General features: G+C 36.5%; 1 protein-coding gene across 1 annotated transcript in view; it reads left to right on the top strand.

The window, feature by feature from the left end:
* PHF14 (PHD finger protein 14) overlaps positions 1 to 13,103 on the top strand; it is a 203,148-nt gene extending 190,045 nt beyond the window's left edge. The window contains exon 18 of the mRNA XM_082632055.1: positions 12,902 to 13,103. Coding sequence (XP_082488181.1) covers positions 12,902 to 12,976 — 75 coding nt within the window. The 3' untranslated portion in view covers positions 12,977 to 13,103. The remainder of the gene's footprint in view (positions 1 to 12,901) is intronic.
* The last annotated feature ends 10,607 nt before the right edge of the window (positions 13,104 to 23,710 follow it).

The following is a 23,710-nucleotide window of genomic DNA, read 5'->3' as shown; positions in this document are numbered from 1 at the left end:
TAATTTCTATCCTTTTAAATTTGTGGAGGTTTGTTTTGTGGCCTAGTATGTGGTGTATCCTAGAGAATGTTCCATATGCACTTGAAAAGAATGTGTATTCTGGTTTTTTTGGATGTAATGTCCTGTAGATATCAACTAAGTCTAACTGTTTTATTGTGTCATTTAGGATCTCTGTTGCCTTATTGATTTTCTGTCTGGAAGATCTGTCCATTGATGTCAGCAGAGTGTTAAAGTCTCCTACTATTATTGTATTCCCATCAATTTCTCCCTTTATGTCTGTTAGTATTTATTTTACGTATTTAGGTACTTCTCTGTTGGGTGCATATATGTTAACAAGTGTGATATCCTCTTCTTGTATTGACCTTTTATCATTATATAGTGTCATTCTTTGTCTTTCTTTATGGCCTTTGTTTTATTTATTTATTTTTAATTTATTTATTTTTGGCTGCGTTGGGTCTTTGTTGCTGTGCACAGGCTTTCTCTAGCTATGTTGAGTGGGTTCTACTCTTTCTTGTGGTGCACAGGCTTCTCACTGTGGTGGCTTCTCTTGTTGGAGAGCATGGGGTCTAGGCACTGCGGGCACAGTAGTTGCGGCATGCAGGCCCTAGAGCACGCGGGCTTCAGTAGTTGTTGCATGGGGCTCAGTAGTTGTGGCACATGGGCTCTGGGGTGTGCGGGCTTCAGTAGTTGTGGCGCACAGGCTCGGTAGTTGTGGATCACGGGCTCTAGAGCGCAGGCTCAGTAGTTGTGGCTCACAGACTTAGTTGCTCCACGGCATGTGGGATCTTCCTGGACCAGGACTCAAACCCATGTCCCCTGCATTGGCAGACAGATTCTTAACCACTGCACCACCAGGGAAGTCCCTGGTCTTTATTTTAAAGTCTCTTTTGTCTGATATGACTATTGCTACCTTAGCTTTCTTGTCATTTCCATTTGCATGAAATACTTTTTTCCATCCCCTCACTTTCAATCTATATGTGTCTTTTTCCCTAAAGTATATCTCTTGTAGGCAGCATATTGTAGGTTCTTATTCTATTATCCAATCTGCCACTCTCTCTCTTGATTGGAGCATTTAGTCAGTTGACATTTAAAGTGCTTATTGATGATTATGTATTTGTCATTTTAAACCTTGTTTTCCAGTTGATTTTGTATTTTTTCTTTGTTCCTGTCTTACTTTTGATTTTCCTTTTGTGGTTTGATGGTTTTCTTTTGTATTATGCTAGAGTTCCTTTCTTTTTGGTTTTTGTGAAGCTGTTGTATGTTTTTGATTTGTTATCCTCGTTTTCAAGTATGCTAACCCATAACTATACCTACTTGCTTTAGACTGGTAGTCATATAAACTCAAACACATTCTAAAAGGTCTACCTTTTCTTACTTCCCTCCCTGACATTTTGTGATTTCGATGTCCTATTTTACGTCTTCATGTTTATCCTTTTGCTGTTCATTGTAGTTATAATCGCCTTCACTGAATTTTTTTCATTGTTTTTTATTCTTGTACTGGCTTATTTAAGGGATCTTCAGTCCTTTTATATATTTGCCTTTCCTGTTGTGATTTTCCCTTTCCTGTAGATTCTTACTTCTTTTCTATTTAGAGAAGACTTTTCAATATTTCTTTTAGGATTGGTTTACCATTGCTATATTCTTTTAGTTTTTGCTTGTCTGAGAAATTGTTTATCTCTCCTTCTGTTCTAAATGATAATCTTGCCTGGTATCCTAGGTTGCATGCTTTTCCCTTTCAGGACTTTGAATATATCTCGTCACTCCCTCCGGGCCTGCAAAGTTCTGTAGAGAAATCAGCTGATTGCCTTATGGAAGTTCCACTGTAACTCACTGTTTTTCTCTTGCTGCCTTTATAATCCTCTCTTTAACTTTTGCCACTTTAATTATGATATGTCTTACAGTAGGGCTGTTTGGGTTCATCTTGTTTGGGACCTTCTGTGCTTCCTGTACCTGGATATCTGTTTCCTTCTTTAGGTTTTGGAAGTTGTCAGCCATAATTTTTTCAAATATATTTTTGATCCCCTTTTCTCTTTCTTCTCCTTCTGGAATTCCTGTTATGTGTAGATTGGCGTGCTTTGTATTATCCCATAGATCTCATATATTGCTTTTATTTTTTAAATTTGTCTGTCTGCTGTTCTGATTGGGTGATTTCTGTTATTCTGTCTTCCAGATCACTTATTTCATTCTTCTACATTCTTTAGTTTGCTATTTATTGCCTTTAGCTCAGTTTTCACCTCAGAAATTGAGTTGTCTAATTTTGATTGGCTCCTCTTTATGGTTTCTAGTTCCTTGTTACAGTGATCTACATTTCTATTGATAGTCTTTCTTAATTCCTTCAGCATTTTTAGTACCTCCTTTTTGAAATCAGGGTCTGGTAGACTGGTGAGGTCTGTATCATTGTTTGTTCATTTAGGGGGATTCTATTGTTTTTTAAATTGGCAGTAGTTCCTCTACTTTTTCATTTTACTTATATTTCTCTGACTCTATGAATTTAGGAGAAACAGTTATCTACTGTAGTTTTAAAGGGCTGTTTTTATGTGTGAGTGACCCTGTGTAGACCATGTGAGTCCAGTATCGTTGGTGCCAAGGTTGTTTTTGGTATGGATGCTTGCCAAGTCTTTCCTCGGGGTGTGCTGGCCCTTGTCTCCTTGATAGATGGTGTGTTTGGTGTTTTGGTGACCAGACCCTGTGCTGGATGTTGGGCAGGGCCTCCTCTTTGCCCTGTGGTTCTCACAGCCCTGTTGCGGTTAGGGTCTACTCCCCCATTGTTGGAGGCCCCAGATCCAATTCTGAGCTGTGGTGTGAGATAGGTGGGACTGGAGTGCTCCCTCTGGGAAAGGAGCCACTGCGTGTTCTTCCTCAGGAGCTGTCTGCCAGGATGTGTGACTCTGTGATGCTGCCTGTCACCTGGTGTGTGTGTCCACAGAAATCACTGTTGCTGCTGCTGCACTCAGGGGCCACCTCCACTACAGGAGCGCTAGTAATCAATCAGTCCAGATTTCAGCCCTGCCTCCAGGTGAGCACCTGCGAAATTTGCAAAACCCATGGTAGCAGAAGCTATGCCCTGCTGTGAGCACACTGATAATGAGGCTGTTATGGTAGATCCACACCTCTCCTTTACTGAGTTGATAGTGTGACTCCGATGAAAGATCTGCCCTCCATCTTGCACGTGCCCCCTGTTGTGGCCCAGACCCACTCCAGGACCTTCGGGCTGTCTCCCCACAGCCAAACTGGTTCCTCTCCCTAGGTCTGTCTGCTGAAGCCCAAGTTTCAGCACCTAGCCACTGCACACACCAGGAGGTGCATGTCTCCAGCTGTGCTGGTCTCTCTACCCTGGTGGGCTGCAGGCCAGTTCCCACACTCTCCAGCCTCTGAAGCTCCCTGTGTGTTTCAGCACATTTCCCAGCTGGTGAAGGAGGTTCCCAGGGGTGCAGGTCCTGTCCCTATTCCTCCTCTTCTCCCTTTTCCCTTCATCTTACTGGTTATGTAGGGATCTTTCCAGCAGCTTTGGTTGTATGAGATCTTCTGCAAGCTTGCAGTACATATTCTGTGAGAATTATTCCATATGTAGGTGTATTTTTGATGTATTTGTTAGAGGAGGTGAGCTCCACATCCCTCTACTCCGCCATCTTGATCTCCTCCACCCAAATTCTTTTAATATATATAAAGTGCCTTTTAAATCTATGTCGCATTAAACTCCTCATTGTATTGTGAAGGATAAACAAAATGCTATCACATCCTATTGAAGAGGGCACTTCTTCCACAATGGCCAGTTCCAGTATCAATGGCTATTGCTTATATTAATAAATAAATAAAATATGCTACATATAAGTATTTTCCAGCTTGTATAATGAACTCAGTTATTGCTGAATAATTTCTAGTCATAAAACAGTGCATGTATGACTGGAAGTTTTAATGAGCCAATCACTGATTTTTATACAACCTAGAAATTTCTTAGCTATGGAACTATAATTTGACTGGTGAGCTTGCATATCTTAAACATTTTTAGACTTTATTTTTGCCTCATTTTTGCTTGATGGAATTTTTTTAACTCCTGGGAATTTAAACCTGTATGTGTATGTTTAGAACAAAAAATAAAACAACATAAATTTAGAAATGTCTATTCTCCTTGAGTACCTGTGGGAAAAGTAGAGGTTCATAGGTATTGTCTTCAAATATTTGTACATTTAGGATTTTTGAAATGTTACATTTAGTGAATAATAGATGATTTATGCAAAAATATTTTCTAAAGAGCCTCTTTAAATGTTATTTCTTAATATACCATAATCTTTTAATTCATATACGTTGGACTTGTGCTATTCTCATTTGAAAATATACTTATATTGCCCCCTTATAGAATTTGAGGGGTTTTGTTAATTTTTCTCTATAGTCAGTACTGACTACCCACCAACTTCAAAAGCAGGTAGCATTTTTTCTTCCAGTTTGAGATATAATTCACATACAGCACTCTATATGTTTAAGGTATACAGCAAAATGATTTGATTTATATACATCGTGAAGTGATTATCACAAGTTTAAGTGAACGTCTATCATCTCATATATGCACAAAGTTAAAGAAATAGAGAAAAAAATTTTTTCTTGTGATGAGAACTCTTATGATTTACTCTCTTAACAGCTTGCATATATAACATACAGTGTTAATTATAGTTATCATGTTGTACATTACATCCCTAGTGCTTATTTATCTTATAAGTGGAAGTTTGTACCTTTTGACTACCTTCATCCAGTTTCCTCCCCATTCACTTCTCCTCACCCCACCCCCAACCCAAATCTGATCTCTTTTTCTATGAGTTTGTTTTTGAAATTTAATTGACGTCCAATACTGTTAGTTCCTGTTACATAACATTCAGTATTTCTGTATATTTCAAGGTGATCACCATGATAAGCCTGGTTACGTATGTTAGCATACAAAGGTGTTACATAGTTATTGACTATATTCCCCACACTGTACATTTCATCAAAAGCAAGTAATACCTTTTAAACCAAAGTGTTAACAGATGAAGGAAAGTTAGGGGCCTCTAATGTTCATTTCCAGCATACACCTCTATTCTTATTTCCTAGATATTAGATAGTCTGCCAGAGAAGGAAAATATTTTTATCTTTAAGATCATAAGTTCCACAGGGGTTATCAAACATAAGCCTTATACAGGAACTCATCTGTCAGAGAAGAAAAGAGTGTGATGGTATTCTTAGCGCCAGCAGGTTAGCACCATCTTAAATGTATCTTAAATACCTAAAAATTCATATTATGAAAGTTACGCTTTTCTTCATGTTTATGAGAAGATATAAGCTTATAGAATTAGGTTTATGCTCATTAAGTGTCTAACCTAACTCACACTTACCATCCATCATTCATTTTCTTTTTTCTAATCCTATTTTGCCGGACTCTTACCTTGCACTCACTGTTCTTCCTTTCCTTTCCTATAAATATGCCCTCCCTAGATGACTGTACCAATCCTTAGGGCCTTCCTTCCCAGGTCATAGAGATTCTCTCTTGATCTGAAATCATACATGGGAAATCCAAAGTCTTATTTTTAACTGTCCCATTTCCATGCCACCAAAAGCCACCACAAAGAAGTAAAAAGTAACAGGAGGAACTAAAGACTTAGAAAAGCAAACCTACTTTACTAGATCTGCTCCAGAATCACAAATTGAGAGATGATTGCTCAACAAATGAAATAGAATTATTCATATATACTCATATGTGAAATTAGAAATATATTACTGTCCTTTTATCTATCTACTTGCTATTAAAATAAAAGGCCATGATTCTGTAATATTAGGTAATGGGATATTTCTTTGATTAACTATCGTTTGAGTCACTAAGTAGAGAAAGAAGGTAGAAATTTACAAAATAGCTCCATTTTGTTTAATGACTTATGTGTTTGAGCTAGGTTTACTAAGAACATCCCAGGTTACTTTAATTTTACAATGTAGCCCTAGACTTTTTTTTTAAAATGTATCTTTTATTTATTTATTTTTGGCTGTGTTGGGTCTTCATTGCTGCGCACGGGCTTTCTCTAGTTGCAGCGAGTGGGGACTACTATTCGTTGAGGTACTCAGGCTTCTCATTGCAGTGGCTGCTCTTGTTGTGGAGCACAGCCTCTAGGAGCGCGGGCTTCAGTAGTTGTGGCACGTGGGCTCAGTAGTTGTGGCTCGCAGGCTCTAGAGCTCAGGCTCAGTAGTTGTGGCACACGAGCTTAGTTGCTCTTGTGGGATCAACCCTTGAACCCTTGTCCCCTGCATTGGCAAGTGGATTCTTAACCACTGCACCACCAGGGAAGTCCTAGACTTTCTAATTAAATATGCAACTTCTGTCATAAGAACTTCTTATGGTTTTTACTGTGAATTTAATTAAGCATTTCTTGTAAGTTCATTTCAGCATCTCTCATGGCCCACTGAAGTTGAGATTCAGTTGTCAAATGGTAGATTAATTGCCTTTTGTATTAAATGAAATAAGAATCTCAAATATGCAGCATCAGGAAATTTAATTGTGGTCTTCAATTGCTTATTCAGTGCATTGGAAAACTGAATACAGAAGTACAGAAAAAAGGGCCAAAGGTTGTTAAATGTAGCACATCACACACATTTTGCACTTTACTTAATGATCCAAGTGTTTATTACTATGAAGTAAATGCACCATTTAAAGAATTAGAGTGGAATTGTAAAATGTTAAAAACTCTAATTAATTTTAGTCTGAAGCATGCAACATGCTCATTTTTTCCTAAAACATTTTCATTACCGTATTTTTCCAGGTATTAAGAAAAATTTTTTCCTTATTTTGCAGCACTAGCATATTTTCTGTATTAAAAGCACAATCTTAAATGCTATTGAGAGTTATATCTGGTATAGTTTTTTTTTAAGTTTATTTTATTTATTTTTGGCTGTGTTGGGTCTTTGTTGCTGTGCGTGGGCTTTCTCTAATTGCAGCGAACAGGGGCTACTCTTCGTTGCGGTACGTGTGCTTCTCATCGCGGTGGCTTCTCTTGTTGTGGAGCACAGGCTCTAGGCACACAGGCTTCAGTAGTTGTAGCACGCAGGCTCAGTAGTTGTGGCTCGCCGGCTCTAGAGCACAGGCTCAGGAGTTGTGGCTGATGGGCTTAGTTGCTTCGCGGCATGTGGTATCTTCCTGGACCAGGGCTCGAACCCGTGTCCCCTGCGTTGGCAGGTGGATTCCTAACCGCTGTGCCACCAGGGAAGTCCCTCTGATATATGTTGTTTTTTTTTTTTTTTCTTTTTTTGCGGTACGCGGGCCTCTCACTGTTGTGGCCTCTCCCGTTGCGGAGCACAGGCTCCGGACATGCAGGCTCAGCGGCCATGGCTCACGGGCCCAGCCACTCCGCAGCATGTGGGATTTTCCCCGGACCGGGGCACGAACCCGTATCCCCTGCATCGGCAGGCGGACTCTCAACCACTGCGCCACCAGGGAAGCCCCCTGATATATGTTTTAAATGAATAAAAGAGAGTAGTTTTTGACCTCAGATCAGAACAATATATTATATATTGCTTTTCTATACTTAGTCTACAACTAACAGAACAGGTTAAGTGTGTCTTCATATTTTTCACCAAAAGCTGTGTATATACTACAGTTTTAAAAGGACCATTATTAAAGCATACAGATAATTTCAACTATTAATTTGAATCCAATTACAGTAACTTTTCTCTGATTAAAGGAATATTTAAAATCTAAAGAAAATATCATAAGAAAATAGAAATATTTTAAGTTAGTACTTAGTTGTACCTTCTTACTTTATTTTACTGTTTGTACCACCATGTGTTTTTGTCTGCTGTGAATAGCAAATTCTGTAAAGTAAAAACAACTGACACCATTCTCTTTGAAAACAGACTCCCATTATGCTTACTTATTTCTGGAAATAAAGCTTATGTTTTCTAATTGTGAAAGTAATCTGTGCTCAGAGTAGAGATGTAAGATAAATGCATGGAAGCACAGACAAGAAAATAAAAATTAATAGCATCACCATTATAAACATTTGAGGTACTTAAGGAATTTTAAATAGAAAAATGGAAAGCAGTTTACTTTAGCTGTGTATTTTTAATGTAGAGGTGACAGTTACCTTGAATTTTCTTCCACATAAAATCTTTGTGCATACATCATACTTACTTTGAATTTAGAAAACTTTCATTAAGTAGTCATTTCTATTGTTTTTTTAAATCTTTTTATTTTGAAATAATTTTAAACTTACAAAAAGCTACAAAAATAGCACAGATAATTCCCATTTGCCCTTCATCCAGCTTCCTGTAGTATTATTATCTTCTACTGTTCAATTATTTTATAGAGTGTTTATCTGATGTTTTCTCCTTACTAGAATTAGGATCATGCATTATTGGGAAGGATACCACAGACCAGGATTAATGTGCCCTTTTTAGTGCATCTTACCGAAGAGTTAATGTTAATATGTATTACTGGTAATGTTAACCTTCATCATTTGGCTAAGGTAGTGTTTGACAGATTTCTCCACTCTAAAGGTACTCATAAAGTCATCTTTAAAGATATAATGAAATAATGGGGAAAGTTTGTCCCTTTGTATAATCCAACCTTTAAAAGAAATAATTTAAAACTTGACAGTCTGTAGGGTAAATACAGAGTCATCTGTATTCATAGACTAATTTGAGTCCAAATATTACCTGAGCAGTAGAAATTCCAGCTGCTAAAATAATTGCTCTTTGTTTGGAGTTGGTTACCTCAAGAGAAGGGAAAAGCAGGAGTGGATAGGTTTTATTAATTGACATCAATTCTTTGAACTGTTATGAGTCAAATTTGTAAATAAGGAAAAATAGAGGGCCTTCTCTTACAGATTGATGCTGCAAGCTGAGTAGTATTTAAACAGACTCTTGTGGGTTTTATTTGGTGGTAAAAGGAATCTAGTTTAGATAAAAATGGCAGTATAACTCTTTTAGTCTCATGTTGCCACCTGGAGCATTAGCCCATAATTACATGGTCCATGCGTGCTTAGAAATTTTCATTCTCCTCACTACAACAATGCTGTCAGTGTACAAAGAGCAGGAAGGCCAAGGAGCCACATTTAACTATTTGGCATTATGAGCGTTATTGTTATGTGCGTATTCCTGAAATTCCACATGTAACTAGCAGATCTGCAAGGGTGCTATAATCCACATGTTTTCTGGAGTATAAATTAACAAGCTTAAACATTAAGAGGTAAACCTGTCTGCTTTCCAGCAGCCCCAAAGGGTACATTTTCTTGTTGGCTGCTTCAGAACACTTCATGGAACAAATGTCAAACTTGTCAGGGCTGTCACTAAGAAAATGATCCGTGTAGCAAGGGTCTTCTTTCACTGGGAAAAAAACAGATGTCTTATCTTAGCAAAGAGTGACAAAAACCTACCATCTATCAGAAGAAAATTTTGCCTGCCTTTAATATCCAGTAGTGAAGAAATACTTTGGTAAAAAAATTTCCTTTCTTTGCAGTTTCATTCATTATGCATTCACTTGTGAATGATATTTGATTTGCTGCCTGAGCTATTTTAATGATTTTATTAATCTTGAACTGTTATAAAGTTCTTATAAAAATTGATGTCTAGGGCTTCCCTGGTGGCGCAGTGGTTGAGAGTCCGCCTGCCAATGCAGGGGACACGGGTTCGTGCCCCGGTCCGGGAGGATCCCACATGCCACGGAGCGGCTGGGCCTGTGAGCCATGGCCGCTGAGCCTGTGCGTCTGGAGCCTGTGCTCCGCGACGGGAGAGGCCACAACAGTGAGAGGCCCGGGTACCGCAAAAAAAAAAAAAAAAAATTGATGTCTATAGAGAATGGGCTTGAGGACACGGGGATGGGGAAGGGTAAGGTGGGACGAAGTGAGAGAGTGGCATGGACATATATACACTACCAAATGTAATATAGATAGCTAGTGGGAAGCAGCTGCATAGCACAGGGAGATCAGCTCGGTGCTTTGTGACCACCTAGAGGGGTGGGAGGGAGACGCAAGAGGGAGTGGATATGGGGATATATGTATATGTATAGCTGATTCACTTTGTTATAAAGCAGAAACTAACACACCATTGTAAAGCAATTATACTCCAATAAAGATGTTAAAAAAAATTGATGAGTAAACTTAGAAACACAAATTAGCACTTCCAAAAAAACAAAAAGAAAAAAACAAAGCAACTTAAATCCTTTCTGGAGCTTTAATATATCTAATTCCAGTGTTTTATTTACAATGGTTAAAGTCTTTGGCTGTTATTATTTTGATGATATTATACCATAGCAATTACGATGTGTTGGACTCTAGCAGTGGATTAAATGCCTTCTCTGCCCCTCCATAATCCTTTTCTGTATCCAGATCACAGCTATTCTTCTTATACAAAGGAAGAAAGAGATTGTATCTTGTTAACTTACACAAATAGTTTAAAGGCATAGAAAGGCAAGATATTTTAAGACATTTTCTCTGCATAAACTTTTGTACCTGTCCTGAACAGGAAGCAGTATTAGACATGCATTTATTAACTATACTTTATTACTAAGAAAAATTCAACAACAAAAAGACTGACATTATATGAAGAATGTTAGTTAATTATGAAAGTAAATATTATAGATACTTCCTAGTACTCAGGATCATCAGGGTAACCAAGCTTGTTAAACCAGTAAGTCATATTGCTGTGGGAACTTAGCAGACTGTCCACATGATAAAGCCTCCACTTTTTTTCAAAAATTAAAGAATATGAATTTGATAAGGGTGATTTTGGCTTATGATGTTTCAAATATTTTTGCTTATTTCTGTTTTCAATAATGTTTTAGTAAATTCAGAAGTGTAACTACTGGATAAGGAAGGATATTATGCTTTTCCAAATTACAGACCTCTCTCTTTTTTTTTTTTTTCTTTTTGCGGTACGCGGGTCTCTCACTGTTGTGGCCTCTCCCGTTGCGGAGCAAAGGCTCCCGACGCGCAGGCTCAGCAGCCATGGCTCACGGGCCCAGCCACTCCGCGGCATGTGGGATCTTCCAGGACCGGGGCACGAACCCGTGTCCCCTGCATCGCCAGGCGGACTCTCAACCACTGCGCCACCAGGGAAGCCCCAGACCTCTCTTTTACTCATTTTTTATTCCACTGTTTCACATAGTTCAGGAAACATTTATTGGACCCCCCCATATACTAAATGTGCCCTATTAGGTGGTAGGAATATAAGATAAAGAAGATAAAGCCCTGCCTTGAACAACATATAAACAAGTTAAGTGCTACCTAACAAAAATTTCTTGCCACCTTTACCTGCTGTTTTAACACTTTCTGTCCGTGTTTCACTGACAGAAGACAACAGTGGAAAGTGTGGAATAGGATTTGCTTTTTATTGGGTTGTAATTAAAGTGTAATCTCTAGGGACTCTTATCTTAGACTCTTAAAGTGGAAACTACCTGTTCATTAATAGATTTTCAAGAGTCAATTGAACATAATATCTCTATTCAGTAGAGACAAATTGGAAAAAAAATTAAACAGCACACAGTGGCTATTATGCTTAGATAAATATATTAAAATTACATTGCCAAAATTGATAGTCAGAAACCCCATTCCTTGCAGCCAACATATCTGTAATGATTCAGGTTGATTGATAATTTCTCTGCTTTCCTGGTGTTGACAAAGGCTAAATCACAGGTGCTGTTGAAATTTAGAGACAGTGTATATAAAGGAAGCTTTCTCCACCTTAATGTTTATGGGCAAGGGTGTGGTTTTTCGTGGAAAACAAATATATACATATTTGTTATATATATATATATATATATATATAAAACATTTAACATATATATGTTATGTATAAACATTATATATAAATATATATGTTTTATATCTATAATGTTAACATATATATAACAAATATATATTTGTTATATATATATATATATATATATATACCTTGATTTGCATTTACTTAATAAAGTCAGTTTACTAAGCAAAGCTTAATAATAATTTAATTGAATTTGGTTTTTATACAGAGATGCAGGGTGATGTGTAGTGATATTGATGTTATTACTGCTGTCCAGAGATACTTAAGAAATTAAGCTACTCATACTTTAATTAACTCAGTAAAGAGTTAGACAGTGTTTTGTACTTCCATTAATAAAAATGAAAGGCCTATCAGAAATATTAGGAAAGCATTAGGTGTTGTTGAAGGAACATATATGATGAGATGGGTTATAAAATGTAAGATGAAATATTTTTCCAGATTCTCATTATTTATACTTTGGAGGTCACCGTTTAATATTGAACACAAGATACACTTCATTCCTATGGAAGCAGACATTATGATGTCACTTTATTTATTCACCATGTTCCACAGGAACCTGCTATGAATTATGAGGCCACCACTTAGAATCGAAACTGTAGAAGAATATAAGCATTTTGTCGCCTCACGTGCCCATTTTAGAGTTTCCTATTTTAGAACTGACTGGTCTTCAGATAACATGGTGGTGCAAGTAATTGGAAAATTGGCAGACCTGTCAAGAAAGTATTCTGGGTGAGACCAAAATGCCATGCTGGATACATAAAATGTCTCAGAAGTTAAATTTACTGTTTTTTATCAAATAGTGAAGTAAAAATATCTGATTGACCCCCTAAAAAGGATACTTTTTAGTAGCAGGTGTTTTCAAAAGTAATTCTTAGGTCATTGATAAAATAAGTTGTTTTTAAAAACATACAGAAATTTTTAGTCACTGTGTAGTATAAAACAGCACCCACTGTGAACGTTAATGTTTAAATGTTGCATAATTGTGCCATTTTGTTTATAGCCTTTCCCCTATGATTACTGGAGTCATGATAGTTAATTCTTCAGAAAAATGAAGTTAAAGTGTATTAAGTATAGGTGATAAAATGCCCTGAAGTTTATATTTTAATGTTTTCTAAAATTTATTTCACAGGAAGATGAAAATGAAGCTGAAAGAAAAAATACATCTCAGGAGCTCAACATGGAACAGAAAAATCCAAAGAAATAAAGGATTTTCTGTAGTGTTTTGAAAGGTTTGCAACTTATGTAGTAGCAGATGAAATTTCTAATTGTAAAATGTTAAATTGTAAAATCTAATTTGCAAAATGTTCTCAATAAAGTCATTGAAAATGAAATAGGAACATGCGTTTGGAATTTGTATTTTTTAAGAGCGATTTAAACTTTTATATAAAAGTTAGACCGTTAGAATATTTTTTTAATTCTTTACTGAAACGTGAGAATAAGAGACAGAATTTTATGTTACCCAAGTGTTAACACATGTGGATGACTTAAAAAAAAACAACTGAAAGTCTTTTCCCCTTACAAGCCTCTGTTGTCTTCTTCAAGGACCTTAACAGAATTCCAATTAATATAAAAGTCCAACATAGTTCAAAAATGAACAGGAAATGCTTGCATGTGAAAACACTGAAAACCAACTACTGCCACAAGATTAAATACCATTTTCTGATTCTGCCAATGTTTTTGGCAGATGTCTTTGGTTATTTAAAGCAGAGTTTCTTAAAATGAGAAGCAGAATTTCTTAAAATGAGAAGCAGAACTTTGGAAGGCTTATAAGAGAATGCCAGCATACACTTCTTCCCTGTGAGAATGAAATCTGTATACTTAGCCTGGAGCCATAGTTTTATCACAAGCATCTCAGGAGCTCAGTAAAGGTGTGACAGTGGGACAGGCTGGCAGCTATGATACAGTAGGCTGAAATGGGGAAAACTGCAAGTAGGCAAGATAGAAAATTCATTGATGTATAGCCTCAAATAATGTAACTGTGGATATCAGGAAAACGGCTATATCCCACAGATTAGACTCCCTGGATGAATTTTGAAGCAGAGTTTGAGCCAAAGAAAAGCCTGAGTAGGCATGTCAGAGTCTGAGGAGGGCCTGTGCAATAAACAAATACAAAGATTAATCTGACTTTTTCCCCTTTTTTTTCTATTTTTTGGAATAGATATTACTCTATTTCAAAATACCCATATTCACTTAGATTGGAGTTACATTAGCGGCGTCACATTTGAAAAGAAACAATAACACATGATTCATATCATCATTAAAATCTATTACATATACTATGTTGTAGGTACTGTGCTAAACAGTATGCTTTATACCACTAATCATCCCTATTAACATATAAGATAGTTATTACTTTTCTTCATGTTACCAATGATCAATCTGAGACTTAGGGAAAATAAATTAACCAAGGTTATGTAGCGGGTAATTGGCAGAGCAAAACTTCAAACCCAAGCAGTGTCACCCCAGAATATCACATTTAATTATTGTGAACTACCTATTAATGTCATACCTCTTTCAATTCACTATCTTCCCCAAAAACATAGTCTTTCTTGTTTGCACCTTATTTACCACCTGCTACCTCCCCTTTAATTATTTTTCTTCCTTAAATTCTTAGCCATGCTTAATTTGAAAACTTTGGCTTAAGTGAAATAATTAACTACTATTCCAGCTCCCCTAAAACATGAAAATCCTGCTTTATCTTGTCTACGTTGAGTTATGATGGAACAAGTGTAAAAGCATCTTACTGCTGCTCTACAATTTTTCAGTAACTTTTTGCCCATATTTTTCAGTAGACTGTTGATGTAGTTACTAGTGTGCTGTCATCTCATCTCTTAATACTTTCATTTCTAAAATAAGTTGCTGAGTATGAGAAGAACAGGGACACCCAGCCACCCAACAGGCATTTTAAATATTTATATTTGTGATACCTTTAATCATTTAAAACTCTAGTTTTCCTTTTTAGAAATATTTTTAAATATTTATGTATCCCTTGGCTTATGGACGATGAGTAATAAAGTAAATCACTGTAAATTTCCTTTAGGGAAAATCTGCCATATGAATTTATCAAATTTTTAGGGTTTATATACTTATGTCTAAGTATATACACATAAATCTTGTTATAATGCTAAAAGATTGCCCACATTATATGACTACGCTGGTCACTTTATTTGAATCAAATTTTGCATATTATGTAGTTTTTTATAGAGTATAACATATTGTATTAGCTCAGGTTGCCGTAACAAAATACCTCAGGCTGGTTGGCTTCAAAAGCAGAAATGTATTTTTTCACATTTCTGGAGGCTGGAAGTCCCAGATCAGGATTCAGCAGGTTCTGGGTTCTGGTGAGGACTCTCTTCCTGGCTTGCAGATGGTGGCCTTGCTTCATCCTCACATGGTCTTTCCTAGGTGAGTACACACAGAAAGAGGACAGGTGAGCTCTCTGGTCTCTTTGTATAAAGACACTAATCCTATCGGATCAGGACTCCCAACTTCATGACCTCATTTAACCTTAAGTACTTCCTTACTCCAAATACAGCCATACTGGGACCCAGAGCTTCAACATGTGAGAACTGGCAGAGGTGAGGATGGGGGGAGGGGCACATTCAGTCCATAACTTATTTAAATAAGTCCAAATGCCTCTGTTGTAACAATTCCAGTTATGTTAAGGAACACTAGAGTGAAGTCCCAATGAAATGTTTATGGCAATGTGGATTATATATATTTAGGATACTTAGAAACATTAACAATTAGAATATGATCTAACAGTTGATTTCTAAAGAAGACAAACCACTACACAGTTATATATACGCGTTTTATCTCTACATCCCCATTACCTAGCTTGTTTCCTGACCCATACTGGGTAAGTTAGCTAAGTAACTAGCTTAGTTAGTTACAGCTAAGTCAGCCTGTAACTAACAATATAGAATACCTGAAAGACAAAACTTCTTTATACTTCATGATGCCTGTATAATTTCCACCCACTCAACTGAATTGTATTTTCTTCATGTTAGTTATTGAGCTATACTTCTTCACATTTTCAAAGAATTTAAAAGTAAAACAACTTTTAATCAGTATTTGTCTCTATCATACTTACATATATCATTAAAAAAAAACTATACAGAATTCTACTCTCTCCTCAGTCTGTGGAACACACAGCAGAAGTAGGAAGAGGTGTTAATGCTGTCCTTGAAAGGAAGTTGCTGTGCACTAAAATGCCCACGTTCTTAAATTCATCCAACAAAACTGTATTGGAACCTTACTATATACCATGCACTGTCTATCACCGGGGAATCATAACAAACTCCCTCTGCTGTCACTGTCTTAAAATTCTTAATACTTTTTGAATAAGGGATCCCACAGTTTTACATTGCACTGGGCCTGCAAATTACATAGCAGGTACTAACATATGTTGTTTTTACTCTTTAAATCAGTTTTATTGGAGTATAATTTACATACAACAACATGCACCTATTTTGAATTAGCAGTTCAATAAAGTTTGATAAATGTACATATCTACATAGGTACATTTATAGCATTTCAAGATATAAAGCATTTCCATCACTCCAGAAAGTTCTCTTTTGCAGTTTTGCAAGCACTCACACACCCCTACTATAGCAATGGATTTGCTATTTTTTTTCTTGATTAGTTTGCCTGTTTTAAAATTTCATGCAAATGAAATCATTTCATATGTATTCTTTTGTGCCTGGCTTTCTTCACTCAACATAATATTTTGAGATTCATCCAGGCTATTTCATGAATCAATAGTTTATTCCTTTTTATTACTGAGTACTTTTTCGTTGTATGAATATACCACAATTTGTGAATCACCATTGTGTGAATATACCACCTGTTGCTGGACATTTGAACAGACATTATACAAAAGAAGATTTACAAATGGCCAATAAGTGTGTGAAAACATGCTTGACATCATTTAGTTATCAGGAAAAAATACAAGTTAAAACCACAGTGAGTGACTACTGTATACCCATGGAAATGTCTGTGTTGTCCAATACAGCAGCCACTAGCCCCATATGGCTATTAAGCACTTGAAATACAACTAGTTTGAATTGAGATGTGCTGTAAGAATAAAATACATAACCAATTTTGGTGACAATATGAAAAAAGAATGTAAAATATCTTAACTTTTGATTACAAGCTTAAATGGTAACATTTGGATAGATTTGGTTAAATAAAATATATTACTAAAAGAAACTTCAACTATTTTCACTTTTTTAATGTGGTTCCTAGGAAACTTGGATTTGTAAATTCCATTGTATTTCTACTGGACAGTCATAGGTGATCCTTTAAACTCTGATAATGAAATGTTGGTGAGGTTATAACACAACTGGAATTCTTACAAAGAACTCAGCTAAGCCATATCAGGCTCATGCCTATAGAAACTCAGAAATAATAATTGTGTTGTTATAAGCTGTAAATTTTGTGATAATTTTTATGCACCAATAGAACTCTAATGGAGGTATTACATAAAAGGTTAGGGATAGGTTGCTAATGCTGGCAAGTTAGGCATTCAGCAATGGTAACCAAATCAAGAGTAAACACTTATATTATTTTCTATACACAGCCTTCATCCCTCCAGAATGTCCATTTTATTCATGAGCCTATTAAGAAAGCAGTGATGGAAACAGGCAGACTGAGAGCTAAGGGAATTGTCATCTTGTCCACGTGATTGCTGGTCCAAGTGTAAAATGGTACACCACTTTGGAAAAGAGTTTGGAAGTTTCACATGAAGTTAAACATGCCCTTAATATATGACCCAGTTACTCTGCTATAGATTTTTGCACACGAGCAATGAAAAGATATGCCCACAAAAAGATTTATATATGAATATTTTAAACAACTTTATTCATAATATTCTTAATAGCCAAAAACTGGAGGCTAGGTGGTCACAAAGCACCGAGCTGATCTCCCTGTGCTATGCGGCTGCTTCCCACTAGCTATCTATTTTACTTTTGGTAGTGTATATATGTCCATGCCACTCTCTCACTTTGTCACAGCTTACCCTTCCCCCTCCCCATATCCTCAAGTCCATTCTCTAGTAGGTCTGTGTCTTTATTCCCATCTTGCCCCTAGGTTCTTAATGACCTTTATTTTTTTTCTTAGATTCCATATATATGTGTTAGCATACGGTATTTGTTTTTCTCCTTCTGACTTACTTCACTCTGTATGACAGACTCTAGGTCCATCCATCTCACTACAAATAACTCAATTTCGTTTCTTTTTATGGCTGAGTAATATTCCATTGTACATATGTGCCACAACTTCTTTATCCATTCATCTAATGATGGACACTTCGGTTGCTTCCACATTCTGGCTATTGTAAATAGAGCTGCAATGAACATTTTGGTACATGACTCTTTTTGAATTATGGTCTTCTCAGAGTATATGCCCAGTAATGGGATTGCTGGGTCATATGGTAGTTCTATTTTTAGTTTTTTAAGGAACCTCCATACTATACTCCATAGTGGCTGTATCAATTTACATTCCCACCAACAGTGCAAGAGTGTTCCCTTTTCTCCACACTCTCTCCAACATTTATTGTTTCTAGATTTTTTGATGATGGCCATTCTGACTGGTGTGAGATGATATCTCATTGTAGTTTTGATTTGCATTTCTCTAATGATTAGTGATGTTGAGCATCCTTTCATGTGTTTGTTGGCAGTCTGTATATCTTCTTTGGAGAAATGTCTATGTAGGTCTTCTGCCCATTTTTGGATTGGGTTGTTTGTTTTTTTGATATTGAGCTGCATGAGCTGCTTGTAAATTTTGGAGATTAATCCTTTGTCAGTTGCTTCATTTGCAAATATTTTCTCCCATTCTGAGGGCTGTCTTTTGTTCTTGTTTATGGTTTCCTTTGCTGTGCAAAAGCTTTTAAGTTTTGTTAGGTCCCATTTGTTTATTTTTGTTTTTATTTCCATTCCTCTAGGAGGTGGGTCAAAAAGGATCTTGCTGTGATTTATGTCATAGAGTGTTCTGCCTATGTTTTCCTCTAAGAGTTTGATAGTGTCTTGCCTTACATTTAGGTCTTTAATCCATTTTGAGTTTATTTTTGTGTATGGTGTTAGGGTGTTCTGCAATAGTGTTAGTAACAAAACTTTAAAAGTAATAACTATCTACAAAAGATGCTAATGAAAGTTTAAAAAGAAATTAAACAACATACAAAAAATTGTAAAAATTCAACATTCAAAAAATAGTGTGATGCCTTCTTGAAAATATTTAATGTAGTTAAAGATTTTTAATGATTTCATGTTCTGTTTTAATGATTTTTTGAATGACTTTGCACTTGAAAATACATTGAAACACAATTTAAAATGTTTAAACCTTAACTTTATCTTCTGGATAATTCGATCCATTTCCATTGGGATTAGAAAGCTTAACTGAGAGGGAAAGTAAGATGTATGCCCAGTTGCTCCAACTTTAAATGACTATAAACTGCTTTGAGTTTCAACTGTCTATGAACTTCTTTGAGTTTTATTTCCACACACATCAAATAAGACATGCTCTTTCCATGGTTTAATATTTCTCATTTGTAACTTTCTGATCATCCAGATGAAATGAATTGAGTCTAGGTAGATTTGCTTCTCTAATATTTTTTGGAAAGCAATAATTATATTCTTATTGTGTGTAGGTATATATTCTTCCGTATGGATATATTCTTTCTGTAAAACAATCACTAAGACTCTCCTCTAAGATTAAACATTTGTAGGCATTTGAAATATCTGTACTCTTGGAATTTGTCTTGTTTTTCCCAGATGCAACAAATCGTTGCTCTTTAAGGTGGACGTGTACAAAACAAAAAACGGAAAATGTTTCCTATAAGTGCATCTCCCCCCTGGCTATGTAAGATTTATTCCAAAATCCACTGAGAAAGAAGAAATAAGTTCAGTTCATTGCTATGACATTTTCCAATGCCTTGGATCCCTGAGGCCTGCACACATTTCTTTTGGTTGGGTGCTAGCACCACATGGAACTGGAGCAACTTACTCCTCCTAAGAGTAGGCTAAATAATGTTTACTCTGAATACTGAAGGTTGATTAGAAACCCTCTCCTTTTCACATTACCTCAAGAAAACAGTTTTTATACAGCCATGAATGAGCAAATTTCATCCCCGTCCCAGACTATCCTGAACAATCATAGCAAGTAATAATTGTCTCCCCATGGTGAATTCAATGTGGAGCCTGGGGTTTTGTCATCTAGAGAGGAAGTTAAGTGCTAACAGCAACCGCATGGAAACACGTGCAACTATGGCATAATTCTGATTTGTTTAAAAAAAACGATTCATTTCCTTGTTACAAAGCCAACTAAGTACAACCATTTAAAGCTGTTGAACCATGAAAGCCATTTTCCTTAAGGGTTTTAAATTTAGGAACAGGTTCATGAAATGTATGGCTTTAATGAGATATTCTTTGCCTGCAGTCAAGATGAGAGCTAGATCATTGGTTTCTCAGCATGACACCTATATGTTCTGTGCACTTGATATCATTAGGCTCATCATAACACAGCCAACATCACATTAACGATTGAAAGGTTCACTTTTGTCTCTTAGTCTATGACTTTCATTTACACCTATAGCATGCTAAATATCACTCTAGAATAAAAGATATACTCTACCTTTATCAATACTGTCAATGGAGTAAAAAAAGTTGTTATTTTCATATCCATGTTTCAAGCCACAGTCAATAGATATGGTTTCCAGGAAACAATAGATAATTGAATGAGATGTTGTGTGTATAAGTCTGAATATGTATGATACCCTTACTTTTGATACATAAGGAGCAGAAAATGTGGACTGCCCTGATGCATGCAGTTCCAACCATTATCATTTTTAACACTGAGTCTAATTCTAAATGTGATAAAAGATTATTGTTGCTTTTAAAGATAGATGAACTCTTTCAGGATACTCAGATTTCAGGGCAATGAGAAAGGCAACTTATTAAACAGTATCAGAAGGAGGTAATAACCACTGTAGAAATATTTCATTTTATGTTCCATTATGAAATAACACGTATGAAAGAGCTCTGAAGAATCAATCCTACTATTTGCAAAATATCATTATTTTTTGACATTATACAATAAAATTCTATGATTAAGGAAACTAATCATTTAAGTTGTACTCTTAAATTTGTGCGAATGTTTGAAAGTATTTTATCTGTAAGCTTATGGTCCCTGTATCATTTATTATCATCAACCATTTCATATATATGCAAGAGAGTGGAGAGCAGAGTACAATGAATCCCCATGTACTCATAACTGAGATTCAACAATTATTAAGATTTTGCCATGTCTGCTTTATCTATGTACTTTTTCCTCTCTCTCACCAAATTGTCTTAAAACAGATCCCAGACTGCAATACTTTTTAGCTTATGTTTCTCTCCTTTAAACAATTCATTGCTGATTGAGGTATATTTCATTTATACATGCTTTTCTATGACAGATGCACATTTTGTTTTGTTTTTTAATAATGTGAGACAATCAATAGGTTAATATGGTAATGGAAGATTGGACAACAGCATATTTTGCCACATGCACGTCAGTCCACAGTTTTAGTGAAATTCAAAAAAATTTTGTTCTGTGTTTTTGTATTTTTTATAATGGTGATGGTCTAAGAAGCAGGAATTACACAGCATCACAGTTCACATTTGCATTTCTGCACCTTAGGCAGAAAAATAGATCTAGTCAGAGCTGCAAATCATAAAGGAGAACATGTTTCAACCTCCAGAGCACTGCTGGACCAAGACATCTTTCTGATTATACTAATAAGGGCCAAAACTGGCACATTCAGCAATGCCTTCAAAAATGTATTTTGTCAGTAAAAATCAAATTAACAATTGAACATTGGTTCAGGGTTCTCTCTTTTTTTAAGACTTTTTGGCAAGTATTGATTTGAGATTTGAAATTTTACACTTGATTGAATCTAATTCTCTAAGTCAGGAATAGTCTTATGACTATTTTAGTCATAAGACTAAAGGTTTTAGTAGGCTGTTTGTCTTCATTGCCCTTAGACACACCCAATCTGTGAGTTCCTTCTTCCTTCACCCCAGCCTAGGTCTATCTTCCCTGAGGAACAACTTGTGCTCAAGACCTTTCCTTCACACCTACATTTTTCCTAGACTCCTCTGAAATCAAGCTCTCCTTCTGCCTCCCCTCCAATCCATGATCTATTTTCCATGGGGTTCCACATACTCCATTTAGTTATATCACAAGAGAACAGCTGACAAATATGGTGAATGAATTCTTCGTGAGTCTATTAGGCTAGGCTAGGCTATGCTGTGGAACCAAACAATCCCTGAAACCTCAATGCCTTAAATCAACAAAAGTTTACTTCCCACTCTCGTCACTATGTGATATGGGTTAGGTGGCTCTTCTTGGCAGTTCTTCTCTAATGTTGACATTGCAAAGTCTCCATTTCAGTGTTCACTGTGAGTGAGGGGGGAAGAGAGACAGAGACAGAGACAGATTCTGGTTCTGGTTGGGGAGACAAAAAGGGACACAGAAAATTGTCATGATTAAGTGCTCCAATAGAGGTTGAGAAAGGGTGATATAGATCACAGCTAAATAAGCCCAGAGGTGGAAAGAGCACTCCATAAAAATAATACTTGAGTCTGACTTTGAAGACCTGGGATTTTATCAGAAATAGTAGTGGGAAGAGTGTTTCAGAGAGGTGAAAGAGCAGTATGCAAAGGTGCAGAGTTTTCAAACGTTAAAGACAACTCAGAGTGTCTGGATCCAGGAGAATGCAGGGCAGGAGTGAGAGGAGCTGAGTCTGGGAAGATAGGATGACGTTTTCCTGTGAAAGCCTTTGGGTCTTTGCTAAGGCACTTGGATTTAGCTCTATAGAATTGGTCATATATTAATATCAAATGGTAATGAGGAACTAGTGGTAATGGCTGTACAATATTGTGAATGTAACTAATGCCACTGAGTTACACACTTTAAAATGGCAAGTTTTGGGGCTTCCCTGGTGGCGCAGTGGTTGAGAATCTGACTGCTAATGCAGGGGACACGGGTTCGAGCCCTGGTCTGGGAAGATCCCACACGCCGCGGAGCAACTAGCCCCGTGAGCCACAAATACTGAGCCTGCGCGTCTGGAGCCTGTGCTCCGCAACGAGAGGCCGCGATAGTGAGAGGCCCGCGCACCGCGATGAGGAGTGGCCCCCGCTTGCCACAACTAGAGAAAGCCCTCGCACAGAAACGAAGAGCCAACTCAGCCATAAATAAATGAATAAATAAATAAAAATAAAATGGCAAGTTTTATGTTATATACATATTTTTTTGCCTCAACTTAAAAAGTTAATAATAGAATATACCAAAAACCATTGAATTGTACAGCTTAAATGGATGAATTTTGTGGTAGGTGTATTATATCTCAATAATACTTTCTTTTTTTAAAAGAGTTAAGCCTAAAAAATAATAAAATCGTATGAGGAGCTTTTAAGAAAATTGACATTTGAGCCCTATCCAATGATCAATTAAATCAGAATCTCTCAGGGTGGGCCAAGCATACAGCAGCTTCAAAAGTGCTCCAGGTGATTCCAATGTACGGTACAGAATCACTGCTGTAGGCAATAAGAAACCAGTGAAGAATTTTAATCAGGGGAATAACATGATCAGATTTGCATTTGAGGAACACAGATCCCTAGCTCAGATCTTTCAATAGCCACATACATGTGTATAGAGACTTTATTCATAAATGAACAAACCTGGAAACAACTCAGATGTCCCTCAACTGGCAAATGGATAAGTAAACTCTGGTGTATTCATATAACAGAATACCAGTTAGCAGTTAAAAAGGAAAAAAAAAAACCCCACCATCTTGACCATATTAACTGTATTTCTGATGCCTCAAACTCTATTGGCCAAGGCAGAATCTGCACTTAGTTCCTTTTGGGCTTGTCTGCTGCCCAGCCAAGCTTTCCTATTA

Source organism: Mesoplodon mirus, assembly GCF_964341445.2.
Source record: "Mesoplodon mirus genome assembly, chromosome: 9".
Lineage (NCBI taxonomy): Eukaryota > Metazoa > Chordata > Mammalia > Artiodactyla > Ziphiidae > Mesoplodon > Mesoplodon mirus.
The sequence above is the reverse complement of the archived record's forward strand: the minus strand, read 5'-3'. Positions and strand labels throughout refer to the sequence as shown.